This window comes from Hyla sarda, chromosome 4, assembly GCF_029499605.1.
Source record: "Hyla sarda isolate aHylSar1 chromosome 4, aHylSar1.hap1, whole genome shotgun sequence".
NCBI lineage: Eukaryota > Metazoa > Chordata > Amphibia > Anura > Hylidae > Hyla > Hyla sarda.
Genome location: NC_079192.1, coordinates 225,045,589 through 225,070,505, shown reverse-complemented (window position 1 = coordinate 225,070,505; position 24,917 = coordinate 225,045,589). Strand labels below are relative to the sequence as shown.

Genomic DNA, 24,917 nt, shown 5'->3' with positions numbered 1-24,917 from the left:
GGGCCAGAGACCGTTGCCGTTGCCCGCTTCTCTCCCCCTGCCTGTCCTGGGGTCCTGAGTCCAACCACCGCCACTGCCCGATTGCCTCCCTTCTGGCCAGAGACCACCGCTGCCCCATTGCCTCCCCCATCTCTGGTTTTATAATTACCTGTTCCTGGGGTCCGCGCTACTTCTGGCTCCGGTGGCTTTCTGAGCTGTCGCTGTGCGCCAGGCCACTGACTGACGTCGTGTTGAGGACGTCACTCGTCATTGCGCAGCCACAGCGCAGGATGCCGCAGGAGCCAGAAGTAGCGCGGACCCCAGGAACAAGTAATTATAAATTATATCCCCAGAACTCCTCCGGTGTCCAGGTACAGCATGCTCCGGCCACAGGGCAGCAGAGTGCAGGGCTGCGGAGAGGTGGCTGGGGCCGAACTCACTCAGCAGGTTCTCCATCTCGATTGTGCAAATCGGCAGGGTTGGACTCCTGACCGGCAGGGGGAAAGAAGCAGGTGGCGGTCTCTTATCCCGCAAAAGCCGCTGCAGTTCATTGATTTGAAGCGCCCGAGGGGGGGAATTAAAATGCCCGGAATATCGGTATAAGTTATCAGCCTGAAAGTTCACAGGTTATCGGTATGGGCTCTAAGAAAAAAATCAATATCGGTTGTTCCCTAGTGAGTGCTCTCTGCCTCTAGGGAATGCAGAAGTGCCCAGCACATCTCCTGCATGGGAAGTAGTAAGAGGAAAAGGACGGGCACTGTCCATGTGCACAGAGGCGCCAGACAGTTGAAGTGAGCACTTTTTGAGCTAACAAATAGCCATAATAAGAGGGATAAAAGTAAGGCTGGAGACATATTTTACACACCATACACACACACTGTGGTTAGGTTATATGCCTCATACCTCATGACAGTTGCGCTTTAAAAACGGCAGTGCATGCAGTGAGAGTCTGACAGCCTCGATGACAAACACCCATTTTTCCCCACATCGTATTTGCTCTGGCTCTATTGCCTTCCTTTCAGTAACACCTAAACTGAATAGAATATCATTCTGACTATATAGGTGTTCTAGTACTTTTCTATAATATAGCTATTTAAATCCTCACAACTATTGTGGGATTCTAAAAAGGTCTATCAAAGCTGCCCAAAATTCCAAAATTGATTTAGCAAGGCATGTGGGATAGCAAATGGGATACCCTAATTTATGTAGCAGCTACATAAAATGTCAAGTAGTTTCTATATGATTTACTCAATGTCAATAATATCCTTGTAATTGATGAATGCTGCTTTCCGATGCTCGTTTCCCCATCGCTGAACAAAATGGTAGACTCCTCAAGGAATTCCCTTTCTGTAGGGCAGCATAACATCTGGGGACTCTTCTAGAACCTTTTGACTAATCATTACAAAGTTTTTCAAAAGTATTCATAGGTAGTATCCAAAAGTAGATTTTTGGACTTCCCGTAAAATCTCTCTCTCTTTCTCGGAGCTTCTATTGGGGGGACACAGGACCATGGGTATATGCTGCTTGCCACTAGGAGGCTGACACTAGGCAAAAAAAACAAAAAAGGAGGCTGGCTCCTACCGGCAGGATATACCCGCCTCCTAACTGAGCAGAAAGGAGAGCCAACCCAGAAAAAAAAAAAAAAAAAAAAACAGACCGAACACAACACCCAGCGAAAAAGGGGGAACAGCCCACAAAAGGAAAAAACACCCCCGCCCCGGAAGGGCGGAACCGGCTGGCCGCAATAAAACAATGGGTGGGTGCTGTGTCCCCCAATAGAAGCTCCGAGAAAGATTTTACGGCAAGTCCAAAAATCTACTTTTTTTCGAGTGCTTCATTGGGGGACACAGGACCATGGGATGTCCTAAAGCAGTCCCTGGGAGGGGAAACCAACCCCGACAGAAGAAGGCTCAGGCAGACCCCTGAACCGCCGCCTGCAAAACCTTGTGGCCAAGGCCTGCGTCGGAGGACACAAAAGTATGCACACGGTAAAACTTGGTAAAAGTATGCAGCGACGACTCGCCGCCTTGCAAACCTGCAGGGCCGAGGCCCCCGTGACCGACCACCCAGGAGGCCCCCACCGCACAGGTGGAGTGAGCCTTCACGCAGAAGGGAGGCACCTGATCCTTTCAGCAGTACGCCTCCGAAATGGCGAAACAAATCCACCGGGAGATTGTGGACTTTGAGGCCAGGAGCCCCCTGCGCTGCCCCTTGGGAGCACAAACAGAGTCACTCCGCCGAAAGGAGGAAGTGACCGACAAATAAGTCCGCACCACTCGGACCAAATCCAGCTTATGAAGCCGGCGCTCTCGCAGGTGGGAAGGGGACGGACAGAAGGAAAGCAACACAATCTCCACGTTCAGGTGGAAGGGAGACACAATCTTAGGCTGGAAAGAGTGCACCGGCCGAAGAACCACCGTGTCCTGGTGAACCACCAGAAAGGGGGAACGACAGGAGAGGGCAGCCAATTCCGAGACACGGCGAATGGACGTGACAGCAACCAGAAAGGCCACCTTCCAAGAGAGGAAACAAAGGGAAACCTTAGCCAGAGGCTCAAACGGAGCACCCTGACGAGCATCAAACACAAAGTTTAGGTCCCAAGGCTCGGTGGGGGAATGAAAAGGAGGGGCCTCATGAGCCACACCCTACAGAAAAGTGCGAACATGAAAGTCAGACGCCAGAGGGTGCTGGAAAAGGACAGACAGCACCGAAACCTGCCCTTTGATGGGACTGAGGGCAAGGCACGTCTCCAGCCCCGATTGCAAAAAGGACAGGAGATTTGGCAGAGAAAAGGAGGTGGGAGAAAGGGAACGAGCCTCACACCAGCGGAAATATGCCTGCCATTTGCGGTGGTAAATCCTGGTGGACGAGGGTTTACGGGCACGGAGCATAATCCGAATAACTCAGGAAGAGAAACCAGAGCTCTCAAAACCGCGGTTTTAACCGCCACGCTGTCAAACGCAGTGGAGGTGAATTGGGGTGGCAGAGGGGCCCTTGGGAGAGAAGGTCAGGACGGTCCAGAAGATGGAAGGGAACGTCTGCCACGAGACTGACCACGTCTGCGTACCACACGCGATGAGGCCAGTCCAGAGCCACCAGAGTTGCCAAGACTCCCTCCGCCTTGAGCTTCCGAACGACCCGGGGAAGGAGCAGAAGAGGCAGGAAGAGGTAGGGAAGAGCGAAGGGGGTCCAGGGGACCTCCAGGGTGTCCACCGCCAGGGGATCCCGAGACCTGGACACAAAGTGAGAGACTTTCCTGTTCTGGCACGATGCGAACAGATCCACATACGGTGTCCCCCACCGATGACAGATCTGATCGAAGACCTCCGTGTGGAGAGACCATTCGCCTGGATCTGCGGTGGCACAACGTAGGAAGTCTGCCTCCAAATTGTCGATCCGGGGATGTGCACCGCCGAAAGGGCTGGAGGATCTTCGTTACTTCCCTCATGGCCGCCGAGCTGCAGGTGCCTCCCAGGCGATTGATGTACGCCACAGCCATGGCATCGTCAGTCTGCACCCGAACTGGGAGGCCCATATCGGACATTGAAAAAAAGCACTAGCAAGTCAGACAACCACAGATTTCACCCAGGTGCCTGTGTCCGGAGAGGGTCCTGGAAACAGCTGGAGGAACCGCAGTGGGCCAGCAGGAAGAGGAGACGGGCAGCCGAGCAGAACAGGAGCACGGGTCCACACTGAGGCAGGACGGAGAAGGGGAGGAGTCACTGACCCCCCACAGCGCGCGCAAGACGCGAGGACACCTCATAGGCCGACACCAGACAGTACAGCCCCCGTGTAGTGCGCGCTCACAGGAGGTAGGAGGATGGAGGGACTATGAGGTGGGCCAGAGCTTACCAATAAAGGACCTCCATACTTACCTCTGAAGTCTTCGACCAGCCAGTGCCACCTGCCTTAAGCCAACATGGCGAACAGGGGCGATTGGGGGACCCGGACCATAGGTACACCCCCAGGTGCTGGTTGCTGGCGAGGAGGGGTTAACGGCCCATTCAACAATGCACCGTGCCCCTAGCTCGCATATGGGGGATCAGGCAGCGGCAGGTTCCCGTCGCCCCACGCTAGATAAAACAAAAAGGAGAGAAAGTCTAACTAGAACCTGAAACTAGGGGAAAAAAAAACAACAGTTGCTCGGAGTCAGGAGGCGGGTATATCTTTTGTTTTTTAGCTAGTGTCAGCCTCCTAGTGGCAAGCAGCATATACCCATGGTCAAGCGTCCCCCAATGAAGTCTTTCCAGTCTGATCACAGTGCTCTCTGCCGAGACCTCTGTCCATATCAGGAACTGTCCAGAGCAGGAGCAAATCCCCATAGCAAACATCTCCTGCTCTGGACAGAGGTGTAAGCAGTTAACACTGTGGTCAGACTGAAAACAACAACTCAACTTCCTCTACAGTATACAACAGCTGATAACTCCTGGAAAGATTAAGATTTTTTTAACAGAAGAAAAATATGTTTTTCCACAGAAGTTAAACACACAGCCCATGTTCACCTTAAGGACCAGAGCATTTTTTGTGGATCTGACCACTGTCACATCTGGGATGCTTTTACTTTTCATTCTGATTCAGAGAATTTTTTTTCGTGACATATTCTACTTTATGTCAGTTGTAAATTTTTGTCGATAATTTCCAAAATTTGATGAATAATTCAAAAATGTAGCTTTTTTTTTTTACTTAGAAACTCTCTGCTTATAAAAGGAAAATTTACATCACAATTTGATTCACATATACAATAGGGGAGATTTATTAAAACTTGTCCATAGGAAAAGTTGCCCAGAGCAACCAATCAGCTAGTTTCTTTCATTTTTAACAAGGCCTATGCAAAATGAAAGAAGCGATCTGATTGGTTGCTATGGGCAACTTTTCTTTTGCACAGGTTTTGATAAATCTCCCCATTATGTCTAATTTATGTTTGCATCATAAAGTTGACATGTTTTTACTTTTGGAAGACATTAGAGGGCTTCAAAGTAAAGCAGCAATTTTCCAATTTTTCACAAAATTTTTAAAATCTGAATTTTTCAGGGACCAGTTCAGTTTTGAAGTGGATTTGAAGGGCCTTCATATTAGAAAGTCCCAATAAATGACCCCATTATAAAAACTGCACCCCTCAAAGTATTCAAAATGACATTCAGAAAGTGTGTTAACCCTTTAGGTGTTTCACAGAAATAGCAGTGTGAAGTGAAGGAGAAAATTCAAAATCTTCATTTTTTTACACTCGCATGTTCTTGTAGACCCAGTTTTTGAATTTTTACAAGGGGTAAAAAGGAGAGAAATCCCCCTAAAATTTGTAACCCAATTTCTCTCGAGTAAGGGAATACCTCATATGTAAACGTAAAGTGCTCTTCGTGTGCATTAGGGGGCTCAGAAGGGAAGGAGCGACAGAGGGATTTTGGAGAGTGAATTTTGCTGTTTTGTTTTTTTTTTGGGGGGGGGGCATGTTTCATTTAGGAAGCCCCTATTGTGCCAGAGCAGCCAAAAAAAAAAAAAAAACACATGGCATGCTATTTTGGAAACTACACCTCTCAAGGCGCGTAACAAGGGGTACAGCGAGCCTTAACACCCCACAGATGTTTGACAACTTTTTGTTAAAGTCAGATGTGTAAATTATTTATTTTTTCCCCAAAAATGTTACATTTTTACAAGCGGTAATAGGAGAAAATGCCCCCCAAAATTTGTAACCCAATCTGAGTATGGAAATACCCCATGTGTGGACGTCAAGTGCACTACAATGCTCAGAAGAGAAGTCACATTTGGCTTTTGGAAAGCAAATTTTGCTGAAATGGTTTTGGGGGGGCATGCTGCATTTAGGAAGCCCCTATGGTGCCAGAACAGCAAAAAAAAAAAAAGCCCCACATGGCACACTACTTGGGAAACAACATCCCTCAAGGAACGTAACAAGGGGTACAGTGAGCTTTAGCACCTCACAGGGGTTTGACAAATTTCTGCTAAAGCATTAAAGTTCACTAAAATGCTGGCGTTACCCCAAATTTTTCATTTTCACAAGAGGTAAAAGGAGAAAAAGCCTCCCAACATTTGTTCCATTTCTTGGAGTATGGAAATACCCCATATGTGGATGTAAAGTGCTCTGCGGTGAACTACAATGCTCAGAAGAGAAGGAGCGGCATTGAGCTTTTGGAGAGAGAATTTGTTTGGAATGGAAGTCGGGGGCCCATGTGCGTTTACAAAGCCCCCTGTGGTGCCAGAACAGTGGACCCCCCCCTCCACTTGACTCCCATTTTGGAAACTACACCCCTCACCGAATTTAATAAGGGGTGCAGTAAGCATTTTCCACCCCACTGGCGTTTGACAGATCTTTGGAACAGTGGGCTGTGCAAATGAAACATTTCATTTTTATGGACAACTGTTCAAAAAAAATCTCTCAGACACCTGTGGGGTGTAAATTCTCACTGCACCCCTTGTTACATTCCTTGAGGGGTATAGTTTCCAAAATGGGGTCACACGTGGGGGAAATCCACTGTTCTGGCCCCATGGGGGCTTTGTAAACGCACATGGCCTTCAATTCCAGACACATTCTCTACAAAAGCCCAATGTTGCTCCTACTCTTCTGAGCCCTGTAGTGCGCCGCAGAGCACTTTACATCCACATATGGGGTATTAGAGATGAGCGAACTTACCGTAAATTCGATTCGTCACGAACTTCTCGGCTCGGCAGTTGAGGACTTATCCTGCATAAATTAGTTCAGCTTTCAGGTGCTCCCGTGGGCTGGAAAAGGTGGATACAGTCCTAGGAGACTCTTTCCTAGGACTGTATCCACCTTTTCCAGCCCACCGGAGCACCTGAAAGCTGAACTCAGAAGAAATGGTGTTAACTTTTGGGGGGCTTTTTCTCCAATTATCCCTTGTGAAAATGAAAGATTTGGGATAACAACGGCATTTTAGTGGGGGGGAAAAAAAAAAAAAGTCTTTTTCATGTCCAATTTTAACTAAAATTCTTCAAACATCTGTGGGGTGTTAAGGCTCACTATATCCCTTGTTACGTTCTGTGAGGGGTGTAGTTTCCAAAATGTTGTCATGTGGGTGTTTTTTTTTTTTTTTTTGCGCATTTATGTCAGAACTGCTGTAACGATCTGCCACCCCTGTGCAAGTCACCTCAAGTGTACATGGCGCTCTCATTCCTGAGCCTTGTTGTGCGCCCACAGAGCATTTTACATCCACATATGGGGTATTTCCATACTCAGGAGAAATTGCGTTACAAATTTTGTGGGTCTTTTTTTTTTCCTTTTACCGCTTGTGAAGTATGGAGCAACACCCAACTTTACCTTTTCATAAGGGGTAAAGGGAGAAAATGCCTAACAACAAATTTTGGTGGGCTTTTTCTCCTAAGTACGGAAATACCCCATATGTAGCCCTAAACTGTTGCCTTGAAATACGACCGGGCTCTGATGTGAGCGCCATGCATATTTGAGGCCTAAATTAGGGATTTGAAACTAGAGGATGTCCTCAAAAATATTACAAAGTGTGGGAACTGTGGATGATTTATTGTGCTCACTTTAGAGCCCTCAGATTTTACATGATTTAATAAGAACTTCCACAGTCATAGCTTTTAGGCTGTCTGTACTGTATTCTGCTCACAATCCCTTGACACGGATATATATAGTATGCCTTAGAGCTGTAAACTTCTGACCAGTTGTCTAGACCTTTAGTGTACTGTACATGTGTTTGTAACACGTCTGTTTAAAACAATTTTACAATGAACCAAGTTAGCAGCTTTAAAACAGAAAACAGTATCAAATTATTCACTTACCTGTCCAAGTGTAAGGGCTCGAATTGGTTTCACTAATGTTGCCCAAACTGTGCCATCCTGGTTTAAGGTTAGTACACATGGCACTAGAAATTGTATAAACCAAAGTCTATTAGAAAATATAACACTTACACTATCTTAAATGGAGAAGAAAGAAAAAAAAAAACATTTTACATTATCTCCCTTTTTTTTTTTTTTTTTTTTTAAATAAAAACTTCATATCACTTTTTCTGCGCACACAATGTGACAGCTTGCAGTGTGTATAAGGGATTGAACAACAGAAAAGTTAACCATGAATAGGGTTTTGAAGCTTAGAGGGCTCTAGACCTGTGCATAGTGTTAATTATAGTTTACATCCTATATCATGCCCATGGCAATTATGATTTTACTTCACCCTGTGAACAATGTAACCATTGAAAAAGAAAAGTCTCAGACATCATTTCTAAGCTAAGCAACAAGACGTGACAGGCAGCGCATTTCTTGGGGATTACAGAACACTGTGGGTGCATTACATTAAGGAACCAGTCCAACAGCGTAATGCACAAACTTCCCAAGAGCTCCTATAACCATACAGACCTGCCAGCCCAAGATATCCACCAACACTGCAGACACACTGGCTACACTAGTCAGGAGAGGACATGGGGAGATTTATCAAAACCTGTGTGGAGGAAAAGCTGAGCAGTTGTTCATAGCAACCAATCAGATTGCTTCTTTCAATTTCAGAGGCCTTTTTAAAATGTTATAGGTTGCTATGGGCAACTGCACCAGTCTACACAGATTTTGTTGAATCGCCCCCATGGACTTTTAGGCAATTTTTCAGAGACTAGTAGCTCTTTGCCTGTCTATACATATATGGGGAGATTTATCAAAACATGTGCAAAGAAAATGTTGCCCATAGCAACCAGAGTACTTATTTTTTAGCTATTTTTCATTTTTTGCACTCTTTTCTTGTCGCCTTCTAATAGCCATAACACTTCTAATTTTCAACCTGTAGACTCATGTGTAGACCTGTTTTCTCCACCACTAATTGTAAAAATAAATAAATAAAATAAAATGAAAACCACCACCATCATTTTGCTACTTTTGGGGGCTTCCGTTCCTACACACCTTCCCTTTTTGGTAAAAATGACATGTTATCTTTATTCTTTAGGTCTACGCTATTAGGAAACCAAATTTAAATACTGTATTTTCCAGTGTATAAGATGACTGGGCATATAAGATGCCCCCCCAACTTTTACAGTTAAAATATAGACCACCCCTCTACCGCGATGTACGGTACCTTACCATTGTACCCCCACACTAGGTAGGCAGCAAAGTTCCCCCCACATTAGGTTGTCAGCATAGTTCCCCCCCACAGGTTGTAGTTCCCCCCACATTAGGCTGGCAGTATAGTTCCCCCACATTTGGCAGGCAGTGGACCCCACAGACATACAGCCTTCAGCCATAAACAGTGTATGGCTGGCGGATGTATGTCTGTGTACTGCCCCACTTCTGTGCTCTGACCACCGCTCCTCCGGTCAGGGGTCATGGTCTACTGCTATGGCCTATAACACTTAATTTTCAGCATATGTGGCTGTATGAGGGTTAATTTTTTCTGCTGTGATCTGTTATTTTTATTGGTACCATTTTTTGTTTTGATGAGACGTTTTGATCACATTTTATTAAAAAGGTAAATGAAAAGAAATCCAGCACTGAAGCGATGCAATCCAAATACCTTTGCTTTATTGTACAAAACCACACCAAGATACAGACAGGAAGTAAAAACTTTCTGATTTGTTTCACGCTACATGCGCTTTATCATACAATTCTATGATAAAGCGCACAAAGCGTTAAACACATCAGAAACTTTATACCTCCTGTCTGTATCGTGGTGTTATTTCGTACAATAAAGCAAAGGCATTTGGATTGCATCGCTTCAGTGCTGGACTTCTTTTCATTTACCTGTATCTTTGCTCAGCCGGAGAAAAAACCGTCAGGTTACGGACATAGGCATGCATATGCAAGTGGAAGAGGTGAGCTGTTACCTGTGGTCACTTTTTACTAACTTTTTTCTGGTATATGAAGTGACCAAAATCTGCAATATTGAACATTAGTGTTTATTTAAATTTTTTTTTATATTTATGCTGGAGACCTCTCTGGCCACATGAAATGCTGGGAAAGGTCAGTGACCACAGTAAAATAAAAAGACCTGCACTACAGAACTTCCAGGCATGAGCCTCATGTATGAAAAGAGGAAAAAAAAATGGTGCATGGAGATAATAGAAGAATATTACACTAGATAATAACTTTGCATCATAGGCTCAAAGGCTGAAGAAAAAAAGAAGATACGGGAAGATTTATTACTAAAAAGCTATGAAACATGTAAGCCAGGTTCACGCATCGCATACACAAAAACAAAAACACATTATTCCATCAACCTTAATAATAAGTCAGATTCAATTCATATAAACAATTTCTGTAATAAACGTACCTAGTGCCATCTGGTGCTGAAACCTAAAATGACACTCCATCATCTTGTTCTTCACTAGCTCTGCAGGAGGCTCCTCTGAAATCCAATGCATTCTATCTGTGCGCAGTAAGTCTCTAAACAAGGCAGGGTGATCTGTACAAGGTGCCTTAAAAAAATAAAAATTTATAACCGCAATTAATTTTCTGGGTAAAGTGCTGGGTATCTGATGTTTAGTGTCCAAAATATCCCAAAGACAAAAAGGACCACTTAAAATGCAGTTTCTTCTCCCAAATTCCTACTTTCCTGTCCCTGCAATTGTGTAGACCATGCCATGAGAGCCATTCTGTGGTGCCTCTTTCTGGCCAGTGGCTGTCTGCTTTTAAAAGGGGTTACCCAGCAGGAGGGTTTGTATTACTTCTAACTATGGCCATTGTGCAAAATATTAAAAAATAAATAAAAAACCCTTTACTTACCTCCAGCGCTCCCATGATGCCTTCAGGGTCCTGCGCCGGTGGTAGAATAGTCTTCCTGAGCTGAAGCATTACTGTTGTTCCCGAGAAGCATCCAGACCCAATGTGTCATACTGCATTTTAACACACAATGGCCATAGTTAGAAGAAAAAAAAAAAAAAACTCCAGCTGGGTAACCCCTTTGAAGGGAATCTGTCAGCTGTATTTGCTGCTTAGAGCTGAATACACTGTTGGATAGCTTCTAGGGCATAAAATCAAGCTGTACATTTTCCAGAGCCAATTGTGCTCAAGTGCTATAGCCTGGTACTTCCTAGCCCCTCCTTGATTGAACTGCAGGGACCTGTATGTCAAACATATATATGGACATTTACCTTTTTGGGTGAAAAAAATCCTGTCTTGTTCCTCCAGTTATTGCCTGTGTGTCAGTGCAGAGACAAAATTAAAAAAGGTATGGGCAGACAAGCAGGGCCCTGTGCACTGAGGACAAGCAGGGCTCTGTAGACCGAGGCTCTGACATGCTCCCGGCTCACACAGCAGGCTGACAGGCAAGCCAGAAACCAGCAAAGAGCCCTGCTTGTCCTGCCCACAATTTCTGTAGAACCTGTCCCTATAAAAATATGTACAATGGCCATATTAAAAGTTTCTAGCATGTGATGTGACCAAACAGCAGAAATTTTGGACTTTTTTTACGTCTATGCCGGTTGCTGTACAGGATCATTATTAATGATCCTGTACAACAATCAGTGTAAATATGATATTTCCGCATGGGTAACGGTCTGAACTATTGAAATTAAAATGTCAGTGAATCATTAACATTATATTTTAATAGTTCAGACCATTAGCCATGCGGCAGTATCAAATACAAATATATCAAATACTTTTTTTGTATAGAAATAGGAAAAGGGGGGGGGGGGGGGCTAATTTTTATTGAGGGAGTGGTTTATTTACATTTAATTTTTTTTACTTTACACTTTTTATATAGCACTCCTATACACATAGGGGTATATGCAGTCTGCAAAGCATTGCACCCAACCCATGTCTGTAGTACAGACTCTGTACTACATACACACATGGGAGTATGTGCAGAACATTGCAACCTAGTGTCTGTAGAGGACACTAGGGTACAATGCTCTGCAGATACCCCGTGTGTGTGTGTCAATATGCAATGTGGCAGTAACAGTGGCAGGGCGCATTAAACCGCAGGAAACTGGCCTACCATCGGCAGTAGTATGGGTGAGGTCCTCCATGGCAGGCTGAGGTTCCATAAAATGGGGGCACGATGTAGTACATCTACAGGCAGCGGCGGAGGGGAGGAGAGCAGAGGTGCAGATGATTGGTGAGCAGTGGGTTAGCGGAGGGTGGGACAGGGACTTTATGTACAGAGGGTGTGGCCTAGTTTTTAAAAGAAACCTATCAGAAAAAGACCTATTGTTTTAACCAGGTTTTTATTTTAACCATATTTAAGAATTTTTGATAATTTTTTCCTAATTTTCCATTTTTTCCTATCTTATAATAAGATTTTATTCCTATAATATAACCTATTTTATAATAATCCTGAAATCTTGCACTTCCCAATTTGACCACTAAGCCTAATTAAGATGAGCCTTCCTGTTCTGTACAGATCACTTCCCAGTAAAGCCTTTCTTCACACACTAGAGTACATTGAAAGGTGACACCAGTAAAACAGGAAGCTTTTGCTTGGAAAAAAAACAACAAAACAAAACAAACCCTCTCTAAAGAATGACATCTGCAATTCATCTGAAAGGGACAGCTCCTGTTCATTGATCTTTATGTTCATGGGTCCTGCCATAAAGCATTACTAAATGCTGTTAACCACTCAGGTAAGATGACAACCCCCATAATGCACACAAAAAAATAAAAAAGTATAAAAAGTTACAATCAGGGAATTATATAAAAAAAAAATATAGGTGACACATTCCATGAGGTCGTCTTACACATTGATTCTACATAATTCTTATGCCTGTGTCACTTTACTCTCTCATTTCTCAGACCAGCCACATTATGTTGTGTTTGATATCTGAATTTCCAAAAATAAAGGAAGCCCAAGTGTTACACTAAAAAGAAGAACCTTTATTTCCCCATTTGAGTAGAATTCAGGTACTAATAGCAAACAGTGATTATGTTTTTAGTTTTTCCTGGTTTTTAAACAATAGTTGGTAAAAGGTTATCCGAGATAAGAATAAAAAAAATGAATTTACCTTTGAATGACACTTACCACAAAAATGTCCCCGTTGGAAACATCTTTATCAACCACAAACCACGGATCACGTAGACCACCTATTCTTGCCCTCTGGCCCAAGGTAAATAGAAACCAACCTGAAAAGTAGTTAGAGTGTAGCTGTTGATCTGTACTGTCACACATCTACACAGTGTGTATACATACAATAAAAAATAAAAATAAAAAGAAGAAGGTAGTAGACCACTAGTAAGTAGCACATGTACGTTGCACGGTTCCGCAATCACAGCATTGCCCAACACAGTGAATGAAACCACCAGGCTGCTGTTATGAGCAGCCAGGCCCTCATGGATAATGGTGGGCATTAGCAAACCCGCTGATGTCCATTAACCCTTCAGGTGCCATGATAAATACTGATCACGCCATCTTAAGAATTATGGGTCTGGGGTGGCGGGTACAGACACACATTGGACCGCCTGTGCGGCACGCATGAAGTCCAATGTGTTAAGATGGCTGCCTGCTCCGGCCAGCTGCTGCGTTATTCTCTAGTCTGCTAGAAGGCAGACCAGAGAAGAAGTAGATTGCAGATAACACTGATCATGATGCCTATGCATAGCACTGTTCAGCATTTGCAATCAAAAGTCCCCTGTGGGGACTTAAGTGTAAGCCCATCTATCAAAAAATAAAAATATAAATAAAATTCTCCTACTTTCCTATTTACAAAACTGCTGTTAGTCACATCACATCCCAGAAAAAGTCGCAAACGTGGTACATATTACAGCGCAAAAAGTAGCCCTCATACAGCCCGTATACAAAAAAGTTAGAAAGTTATAACGGTCATAATAGGGCAGTTTTAAACATACAAATTTTTCTAAAAAAAAGTTTTTGGATTTATTTATAAATTTTTTTTTTTTTTTTTTTTTTTTTTTTTTTTTTTTAAAACCCCTTAACAACCATGGATGTAAATGTACGTCATGGTGCCGTGGTACTTAACGCACCATGATGTACATTTACGCTCCACCATGACCGCAGCCAGGGACCCGCCGGACATCAGCGATCGCATGGATGTCCGCCATTAACCCCTCAGATGCCGTGATCAGTACAGATCACGGCATCTGCGGCAGTGCGGTACGATAAATGGATGATCGGATCACCCGCAGCGCTGCCGCGGGGATCTGATCATCCAGCATGGCAGCAGGCCTGGCTCCGGCTGTCTCCCGGGGTCTTCTGCTCTGGTCTGAGATCAAGCAGACCAGAGCAGAAGATCGCCGATAACACTGATCAGTGCTATGTCCTATACATAGCACTAAACAGTATTAGCAATCAAATGATTGCTATAAATAGTCCCCTATGGGGACTATTAAGGTGTGTAAAAAAATAAAAAAATCGCGGCATCCCGAACAGCTGTAGGACAGCAGGAGGGTCCCTACCTGCCTCCATGCTGTCCGATCGCCGAATGACTTCTCAGTGCCTGAGATCCAGGCATAAGCAGTCAAGCGGCAGAATCATTGAACAATGGTTTCCTATGAGAAACCATTGATCAATGTAAAAAGATCAGTGTGTGCAGTGTTATAGCCCCCTATGGGAGCTATAACATTGCGCAAAAAAAAAAGGTCAATAAAAATAAACATATGTGGTATCGCCGAGTGCAGAAATGTCCGAATGATAAAGATATCGGTAATTAAACTGCACGGTCAGTGGCGTACATGCGTAAAAATTCCAAAGTCCAAAATAGTGTATTTTTGGTCACTTTTTATATCATGAAAAATTAATTAAAAAAAGTCCGATGAATACAAAAAAAGGTACCACTAAAAACTTCAGATCACGGTGCAAAAAAAATGAGCCCTCATACAGCCCCATACGCAGAAAAAATAAAAATAAAGTTATAGGGGTCAGAAGATGACAATTTTAAACGTATACATTTTCCTGCATGTAGTTATGATTTTTTTTCCAGAAGTATGACAAAAGCAAACCTATTTAAGTAGGGTATCATTTTAATCATATGGACCTACGTAATAAAGAGGTGGTGTGATTTTTTTAACGAAAAAATGTACTGCATAGAAACAGAAGCCCCCAAAAGTTACAAAATTGTTTTCTTTCTTCAATTTTGTCGCACAATGATTTTTTTTTTCCCCATTTTGTCATAGATTTTGGGGTAAAATGACTGATTACATTACAAAGCTGAATTGGTGGCCCAAAAAATAAGCCATCACATGGATTTTAGGTGCAAAATTTAAAAAGTTATGTTTTTAAAAGGTAAAGGAGAAAAAAAAAAAATATGAAAGTGCAAAAATGGAAAAACCCCTGGTCCTTAAGGGGTTAAAGCCAAAATGGGCCTGGTCCTTAAAGGGGTATTCCGGGAAAAAACATCTTATCCCCTATCCAAAGGATAGGGGATAAGATGTCTGATCGCAGGGGGCCCGCCGCTGGAACCCCCGCGATCTCCCTGCAGCAGCCCGCATTCTATGCGTAGCTGCATCTGCAGTTTCGGAAACAGCCGGGCTTCCGAGACAGGGAGGTGACGCTATGCCACCTCCATTCATTTCTATGGGGAGGGTGCGTAACGGCCGCAACGCCCCCTCCCATAGACATGAATGGAGGGGCGGTGCATGACGTCACGTCCCCGTCTCGGAAGCCCAGCGGTTTCCGAAACTGCAGACGCAGCTACGCATAGAATGAGGGCTGCTGCAGGGAGATCGCGGGGGGGTCCAGCGGCGGGCCCCCTGCAATCAGACATCTTATCCCCTATCCTTTGGATAGGGGATAAGATGGTTTTGCCCGGAATACCCCTTTAAAGGGGTTAAAGCCATACAATAATAGAAAAAGCATATAAACATGGGTCTTGTTTTAATTGCATTAACACAGAATAAAAAATAAAAAAATGTATGTCATGATAAAATGAAAGCTGTACAAAAGAGAAGTACAATTGGTAATATAAAAAACAAGCCCTTGTATGGGTCTGAAGATAAACAAACGATCCTGCCACTCTCAACCTTGTAGATCACAAACCATTTTGAAATACAAAGGGTCGTATTAAGCAACACTGAACATTTTAAGTGAAATTGTATATCATTTAGAAATAAACTTACAAAACAATTTTAGTAAAACACATTTTCAAAAAATACCTTTGTGTGTACCCAAGATTTTTCCATCTTCAATTGAAACAAACTTCCCAGGTTGAGGTTCTAAATACTTAAAAGAATAAAAATAACAGTACACATGAAGAGATAAATGAAACATAATATTTAACCTTTTTTTTTTTAGCAAACTTCCAAAAACTGACTAACCTCAAGAATGAATTTTTCAAAATTTCTCTCCCCGATAAAACAAATTCCCATGCTCTAGAATAAAATAAAAACAGACATTACTGTAGGCATGGTCTCAAATACAGTCAAATAAACCGAGTATGGGTTCATACACAGTATTTTGGTCACCATGTTTAGCCCAAACCAGGAGTTGATCCAACAGAAAAAAACTATAATGGAAAGATTTTCTTTTTCCGTTTTTGGACTCAGTATTTTGGTGAGTATTTCTAGCCAAAACCAGAAATACTCACCAAAATACTATGTGTGAACCCAGCCGAAATGTGAACGGAGGGTTGAGCAAGATTACATCTTCTGAATGTCTTCTGTCCAAGCAGAGAGATCAATCCCATTTTACAGTCCAGGGAAATTACAGGAAGTGATGTAACAGCAGCAAATTGTCACTTTTAAAACACCTTTAAGATTTAGATATTTAACCCCTTAATGACCAAGCCAATTTTTACCTTAAGGACCAGAGCATTTTTTGCACATCTGACCACTGTCGCTTTAAGCATTAATAACTCTGGGATGCTTTTACTTATGAATTTGATTCCAAGATTGTTTTTTCGTGACAGTTATGTTACTTTATGTTAGTGGTAAATTTGTGTCGATACTTCCAAAATTTCATGACAAATTGGAAAATGTTGCTTTTTTTCTAACTTTGAAGCTCTCTGCTTGTAAGGAAAATAGACATACCAAATAAAATGATATATTGAATCACATACAATATGTCTACTTTATATTTGCATCATAAAGTTGACATGTTTTTACTTTTGGAAAACATTAGAGGGCTTCAAAGTTCAGCAGCAATTTTCCACTTTTTTCACAAAATCTTCAATATCTGAATTTTTCAGGGACCAGTTCAGTTTTGAAGTGGATTTGAGGGGCCTTCATATTAGAAATACCCCATAAATGACCCAATTATAAAAACTGCACCCCCCAAAGTATTCAAAATGACATTCAGAAAGTTTGTTCACCCTTTTGTTGTTTCACAGGAATAGCAGAAAATGAGAAAATTCAAAAGCTTTATTTTTTATTTTTATTATTATTATTATTATTATTTTTTTTGTGTTTGTGTTTGTAAAGTGCTCTGCGGGCGCAGCAGCGGGCTCAGAAGGGAAGGAGCGACAATGGGATTTTGGAGAGTGAATTTTTCTGAAATGGTTTTTGGGGGGCATGTCACATTTAGGAAGCCCCTATTGTGCCAGAACAGGAGAGAGAGGGGGGGGGGGGGAAGCCCCACATGGCATACTAGTTGGGAAACAACACCCCTCAGGGAACGCAACAAGGGGTACAGTGAGCCTTTACAACCCACAGGTGTTTGACGACTTTTCGTTAAAGTCGGATGTGTAAATGAGAATTCTTCTCACTAAAATGCTGCATTTTCCCCCAAAATTTAAATTTTTTACAAGGGGTAATAAGAGAAAATGCCCCCAAAATTTGTAACCCCATTTCTACTGAGTATAGAAATACCCCATGTGTGGACTGAAAGTGCTCTGCGGGCACACTACACTGCTCAGAACAGGAGTTACATTTGGCTTTTGGAAAGCAAATTTTGCTGAAATGGTTTTTGGGGGCATGTCGCATTTAGGAAGTCCCTATGGTGCCAGAACAGCAAAAAAAAGCCCCACATGGCACACTACTTGGGAAACAACATCCCTCAAGGAACGTAACAAGGGGTACAGTGAGCCTTAACACCCCACAGGTGTTTGACAAATTTCCGCTAAAGTTGGACATGAAAAAGAAAAATTAGATTTTTTTCACTAAAATGCTGATGTTACCCCATATTTCTCATTTTCACAAGAGGTAAAAGGGAAAAAAATTTGAAACGCAATTTCTACTGAGTACAGAAATACCCCAAATGTGGACGTAAAGTGCTTTCATTTTCACAAGGGAAAATCGTAAAAAAGCCCCCAACATTTGTACACCATTTCTTCTGAGTATGGTAATACGCCATATGTTGAAGGAAAGTGCTCTGCAGGCCCACTACAGGGCTCAGAAAAGAAGGAGCACCATTGGGATTTTGGAGAGAGAATTTTTCTGTCTTTACGGCTCTGCCATAGAGTTGTATTGAGGGGGCGTGTCAGCCTCTGCTTCGTGCGGTGGTCAACAAGCCCCCTACAGGAGATTGCGGGGGGCTCCCCAAGCGGTCGGCCCCTCGCGATCTGAAACTTAACCCCTATCCTTAGGATAGGGGATACGTTTTTCAACACTGGATATCTTCTTTAACTCTCACATGCTGCTAAAATCATCCACTCTCAAAATCAACTCAGCTTTGTCTTGTGTCTGCAAGACAAGCAATATAATTCTATGGAGCAGGTAGATGGGTGGGGGAAGTGCTTGTGAACATCCACAGGCTGCAGACAGACAGCTTTGTAATTAAGAGATCTCCACCCAGAGCTTTATACACAGTTTAGACTGTTCATGCTGTGCCTGCTGTTCAAGCTGTACACAGAGATAGAAGTGCAGGATCTCCTTATCTGTGTGTACAATGTATGGGAGACACTATAGATTTGCAAATTACTTCTATTAATAAATCCCAATCCTTCCAGTACTTAGCTGCTGTATACTACAGAGGAAGTTATTTTCTTTTGGAATCTCCTTTCTGCCTGACCACAGTGCTCTCTGCTGACTGCTGACATGTCAGGAACTGTCCAGAGCAAGAGAGGTTTGCTATGGGGATTTGCTCCTTCTCTGGACAGTTCCTAAAATGGACAGGTGTCAGCAGAGAGCACTGTGGTCAGGCAGAAAGGAAAGTAAAAAAATAATTTCCTCTGTAGTATACAGCTGCTGATAACTACTGAGGAAGTTCTTTTTTGAATTTCCTTTCTGCCTGACCACAGTGCTCTCTGCTGACACCTGTCCATTTTAGGAACTGTCCAGAGAAGGAGCAAATCCCCATAGCAAACCTCTCTTGCTCTGGACAGTTCCTGACATGTCAGCAGAGTGTCAGCAGAGAGCACTGTGGTCAGGCAGAAAGGAGATTCCAAAAGAAAATAACTTCCTCTGTAGTATACAGCAGCTGATAAGTACTGGAAGGATTGGGATTTATTAATAGAAGTAATTTGCAAATCTGTTTAACTTTCTGGCACCAGTGGATTTAAAATAGTTTTTTCTTCCAGTGGAGTACCCCTTTAAGAACACATTTTTAAAAAATATATGCATTTAATCCTTGCCTCTTTTCTCTTTAAAACATGATGAAATCCGGCTTCTGCTGCAATTTTCTTCACAAAGTCCTTTGTCAAATCTCCAAGCGGGAATAGGGTTTTCCTTAAGGCATATTGTGATATCTGACTGAGGAAAAATGTCTGATCCTTGAAGTAGTCAGCAGCTTGAAGAAGCTTAACATCTATTTAAAATCGATAAAGAACAACACTGGGTAAACAACAATATAGGTGATGGATGGTGCATAGCAATGCCTATAAAACAATGAGTATAACAATTAAATATATTACCCCAATACTTACTGTTTCTTATTTCAAATCTGTTCCTAAAGAGGGTATGAGGACTCTTCACATATTGGTGCTGAAATATTTCATCATCCTCATGTGATGTTCTTGCATAATGTCCAGTGGCAATGGCATCAGCCCCTGTTATGGTAAAGGAGGACAATGATGACCCATCCTGTATTTAATAATCAACAGAACTAATGGTTTACAACAGAATTCAGCATGAGGATTAAAGGGGTACTCCAGTGAAAATTTTTTTTTTTTTTTTTTAATTGACTGGTGCCAGAACGTTTAACAGATTTGTAAATTACTTTTAATTAAAAATGACCCTTCCAGTACTTATCAGCTGCTGTATGCTCCAAAAGGTTTTTTATTTTATTTTTTTATTTTTTCAGTCTAACCACAGGGCTCTCTGCTGACACCTTTGTCTGCCTCAGGAACTGTCCAGAGTAGAAGCAAATCCCCACAGCAAACCTATCCTGCTCTGGGCAGTTCCTGAGACAAAGAGGTGTCAGCAGAAAGCACTGATGTCAGACTGAAAATACATTTAAAAAGAAAAACTTCCTGTGGAGCATACAGCAGCTGATAAGTACTGGAAGGGTTAAGATTTTTAAATAGAAGTACTTTACAAATCTTAACGTTCTGGCACCAGTTGATTTAAAAAAATAAATAAAATAAAAATATGTTTTTCACTGGAGTACCCCTAGTGGTAGCACAGGGCAGCCTAAGGCTGTCTTCACATCACAACAGTGGTGGTTAAAGGAGTACTCCGGTGGAAATTATTATTATTATTTTTTTAATCATCTGGTGCCAGAAAGTTAAACGGATTTGTATATTTCTTCTATTAAAAAAAAATCTAATTAGCTGCTAAATACTACAGAGGAAATAATTCTTTTTGGAACACAGTGCTCTCTGCTGACATCTCTGTCCAAAGCAGCATATGTTTGCTATGGGGATTTTCTCCTACTCTGGACAGTTCTTAAAATGGACAGAGATGTCAGCAGAGAGCTCTGTGTTCCAAAAAAGAAAATAATTTCCTCTATAGTATTCAGCAGCTAATAAGTACTGGAAGGATTAAGATTTTTTTAAATAGATGTAATTTACAAGTTTGTTAACTTTCTGGCACCAGTTGATTAAAAAAGAAAAAAAAAAAGGTTTCCACCGGAGTACCCCTTTAAGTTAGAAGATTTTGTCCAATGCCAGACAGAATGCTGAAAACCCAAAAGACTCAATGAAAGTCACAGGCAGCATTTATGTCTGGCATGTAAGAGGTCCATAGAGATATTTATACATGCATGCTCTTACCTAAGTTATCAATGGCATAGTTGAGGAAGTGGTTAAACTTAATATGCTTGTTGCACAATATGTCTGGATTTGGGGTCCGTCCTTTTTCATATTCATTTAGGAAATAACTAAAGACAAAGAACAATTGAAAAAAAAGAATCATTATAGGGAAGTGATATAGTGATCATCAGGATACGGGAGCCTGACAAGTTTTCATGTTGCTTGTGGATCAAGCAGTATGAAACTATTGACAAGTCCCCTTTAAATTTAGCACAGTTCTGTCTGTCTCATCTGACCACATAAGGTGAATATTTAGGGCAGTTTTCATAAGTCTACCCCAACATGTTTTAAAGGGGTACTCCGGCCCTGAGACATGTTATCCCCTATCCAAAGGAACAGGGATAAGATGTCTCTACGAGGGGGTCCCGCTGCTGGGGACCCCTGCAATCTTGCATTCGCCACCCACCTGTTTGAGCTGCATGCCGTGGCGCCAGCTCACAAACAGCCAGGTGGCGTCCATGCCCCCTCCCATAGACTTGTATAGCCACGTCACGCCCCCTCCCATAGACTTGCATAGGGGGGGGGTGACGTCACGGGGGCGGAGTCGTGACATCACAATACCCGTGGTCGCCACCCGGCTGCTTGTGAGCTGGCACCACAGCTCAAACAGGTGAGTGGCGAATACAAGATCTTATCCCCTATCCTTTGGATAGGGGATAAGATATCTCAGGGCGGAAGTACCCCTTTAAAGATGTGCATCATAAGGTGAAGGGAGAAGCACACAATGCTGACAAAAGACCCCTTCTCACCTAAACACGTCATGCCAATACTCCTTCACATATGACACTTGGTGGAATGGAATATCCAGCTTCTGGCAGACCCTATAGGCATCCTCGCAATCCTTCTCTGCAGTGCACATACCGTGCTCGTCCACCACATCCCAGTTGTTCATGAAGACTCCTGTCACCTGATACCCTACATAGGCATAGAAATACATAGGTTAAGTGGAACTAGAATTATATACTCAATATATGACTAAATAGCAACTGAATCAAGAGATCAGCAGCAATATTAACTAAGGAAGACTAATGCAGAGGTAGATGTGGTGCTATTAATTATCTGCTCTCAGCTGGACTCTGTAGCAGCTATGCCCACCCTGCCTGATCTATGGGTACAGAGAAAAAGGGGGAACAAGACAAAATGATCTGATGAAGCGAAACACGTAGTCTTTTAACTGAATAAAGAAAAGGATATCACCACCATATGCCTATCCTTGTCGTTTGGAACATGGGCAAATCATCCTGAGGCGCCAACAGCTGCATCCATTTTTTACCTGCAGGATCTGAGACATTCATTCCCAGACCCTGCACCAGCTTCTTGATCTATGGGTACAGGCATGGCAGGGGCATACATCACTGGATACACAAACCCTGGCTGGCTAATCAGTAAGTCTCATGAAGGATTTCCATGTGGTTTTTGTGGGAAAGTATACTGGATGTCTAGGTGAAAGCTTTATACCTCAGAAGGAACACATGCAGCATATGTGGGCACTGGGTATACACACATCACCCATACCATATAGGCAGCTGCTGTGGGGCTCATGTTATCTTCATAACCCCACTCAATAGACCAGTGGTCTTCAACCTGCAGTCCTCCAGACATTGCAAAACTACAACTCCCAGCATGCCCGGCCAGCGATTGGCTGTCCGGGCATGCTGGGAGTTGTATTTTTGCAACATCTGGAGGTCCGCAGGTTGGAGACCACTGCTATAGACTGTGTGCCCCCCACAACAGACACCAGGAGTGTCACCCTGACATTTTCCCGTATGGAACACCATGTAGGTGTACTAGAGCTGTGCCAGTCCTGAAGAGCAATACAGTACATGCCAAGTTCCCATACAGGACAATGCCAGCATTTGGGGCTGTATTGCTTTAAACCCTGCACATTAGTGTGCCCCTACCTGTGGCTCTCCAGCTGTTGCAAAACCACAACAAGACCCATCATGCCCAGAGGTTGTCCGGATCTGGTGGGAGTTGTAGTTTAAAGGGGTATTCCTGGCCAAAACTTCTTTTTATAAATCAACTGGCTCCGGAAAGTTAAACAGATTTGTAAATGACTTCTATTAAAAAAATCTTAATCCTTCCAATAGTTATTAGCTTCTGAAGTTGAGTTGTTGTTTCCTGTCTAACTGCTCTCTGATGACTCACCGCCCGGGAGCTGTGCAGTTCCTATGGGGATATTTTCCCATCATGCACAGCTCCCAGGACATGACATCATCATTGAGCAGTTAGACAGAAAACTTCATAAGCTAATAACTATTGGAAGGTTTAAGATTTTTTAATAGAAGTCATTTACAAGTCTATAAACCGCCCGAGGAGGAGAAAGCACACCGTACAGCTAAGCATGCAAATATACGACACCGCTGGCAATCACTGGCACCGTCCGGACCCGATGTACAACACATGCAGCACCCACGGGGTGCACACACCATACAAAGTATCAAACAATACAATGGGAAAGGGTAGCGTGCACTCACCGCGGGTAAACTGCTGTAAGCCCGAGGTCCGGGATCACCACAGCATAGACGAGGACGTTAAGGGGTGCTCACAGGCTACGCCGGCAGTTTCGGACGTAGGAACGTCCTTCTTCCGGAAGAAGGACGTTCCTACGTCCGAAACTGCCGGCGTAGCCTCTGAGCGCCCCTTACCATCCTCGTCTATGCCGTGTTGATCCCGGACCTCGGGCTTGCAGCAGTTTACCCGCGGCGAGTGCACGCTACCCTTTTCCATTGTATAATTTACAAGTCTGTTTAACTTTCCGGAGCCAGTTGATATATATAAAAAAAAAAAAGTTTTGCCTGGAATACCCCTTTAAAAGGTATGTTCACACTGGTTAAGGGGTGAGCGGAATGGTCGCTTAAAAAAATCCACCATTTTTTTTTTCCACGCTGAATTCCGCTCTGATTTCCTTGCGGAAATGAAAGAGGATAGGACACACAGTAATGTGCAAATTCCGCGCGGAAGCGTGGCAGACTGCAAACATTTTTTTAAAAGACTTCTATGGAGTTATGAGCCAAATTCCGCATGAAGAAAGAACATGTTCATTCTTCATGCGGAACGGAATTCTGTGACAGAATTCCGCTAGCGGAATTTCTTCAATGTGAACTGAGGAGAGGAAAGTTAACAAAATACTATGGGGTATGGCACTGCTGAATGAATTGGAGAGGAATAAGCGAGCAGAATTACTCCTGGATATTCCTCTCCAATTCCTCAGTGTGAACATACCCTTACAGCAGCTGGAGAGCCCTTCACACATCTCTCAGGAGACATGTCCCTGCCTGTAGACCAGTGTTTCCCAACCAGGGTGCCTCCAGCTGTTGCTAAACTACAACTCCCAGCAGGCCCGGACAGCCTTTGGCTGTCGGGGCATGCTGGGAATTGTAGTTTTCCAACAGCTGGAGGCCCCCTGGTTAGGAAACACTGCTGTGGACACATTGTACTCAGTCCAGGGGCCTTCTGCTTCTCCTCACCTCTCCTCCGTAGTAAGAGAGCAGACACAGCGCTGTCCACCCCGCCAGACATAGCGCACACCACATGTCGCACCACCTGCATGTCTCCTCACACATATGAGCTTCTCAAGGAAAGTCACGCCGGTCCCAGAAGCTATGAGAAGGTGCAGGACTTATAAAGCCCCGGCCAGAAACTTTTCACCGACTGACGGTTCCTAGACGTTAACAGCAACAACAGCCGATGTAAACCCAGTAGCAGACACGAGATGGCGCTGCTTCAATGTACATTTTAGGTGAAGTACAGTATTTTTATTCATAAATACAATTAATTAGGGCCAGGTCAGGTGTGATCACTAGAGATGTATACAGATTAGCCAGACATTGGCACAGACATTGGCACAGACATTGGCACACTACTACTGTGTTGGCAAGTATAAGGAGCTGAGCCACTTTGATAAGGGCCTAATGAGGCAAACATAGCAACAAGGTCACACCACCTCATGGTGCA

The 24,917-nt window shown here is 43.3% G+C and overlaps 1 protein-coding gene across 4 annotated transcripts in view; it reads right to left on the bottom strand.

Annotated features, from left to right (window-relative positions):
* The window catches only part of TRMU (tRNA mitochondrial 2-thiouridylase), a 65,593-nt gene extending 40,936 nt beyond the window's left edge, over nucleotides 1-24,657 (bottom strand). For all 4 annotated transcript variants that reach the window (XR_008892648.1, XM_056573694.1, XM_056573693.1 and 1 more), the window contains exons 1-10: nucleotides 24,431-24,657; nucleotides 21,710-21,875; nucleotides 20,922-21,028; nucleotides 19,635-19,757; nucleotides 19,344-19,516; nucleotides 16,153-16,206; nucleotides 15,991-16,057; nucleotides 12,905-13,005; nucleotides 10,220-10,364; nucleotides 7,753-7,835 (exon numbers count right to left, since the gene is read on the bottom strand). Coding sequence is in view for 3 of the 4 variants with exons in the window: in XM_056573694.1 (XP_056429669.1) it covers nucleotides 7,753-7,835; nucleotides 10,220-10,364; nucleotides 12,905-13,005; nucleotides 15,991-16,057; nucleotides 16,153-16,206; nucleotides 19,344-19,516; nucleotides 19,635-19,757; nucleotides 20,922-21,028; nucleotides 21,710-21,875; nucleotides 24,431-24,512 (1,101 nt within the window). In the remaining variant the exon portion in view is untranslated. The remainder of the gene's footprint in view (nucleotides 1-7,752; nucleotides 7,836-10,219; nucleotides 10,365-12,904; nucleotides 13,006-15,990; nucleotides 16,058-16,152; nucleotides 16,207-19,343; nucleotides 19,517-19,634; nucleotides 19,758-20,921; nucleotides 21,029-21,709; nucleotides 21,876-24,430) is intronic.
* Between the last annotated feature and the right edge of the window lie 260 nt (nucleotides 24,658-24,917).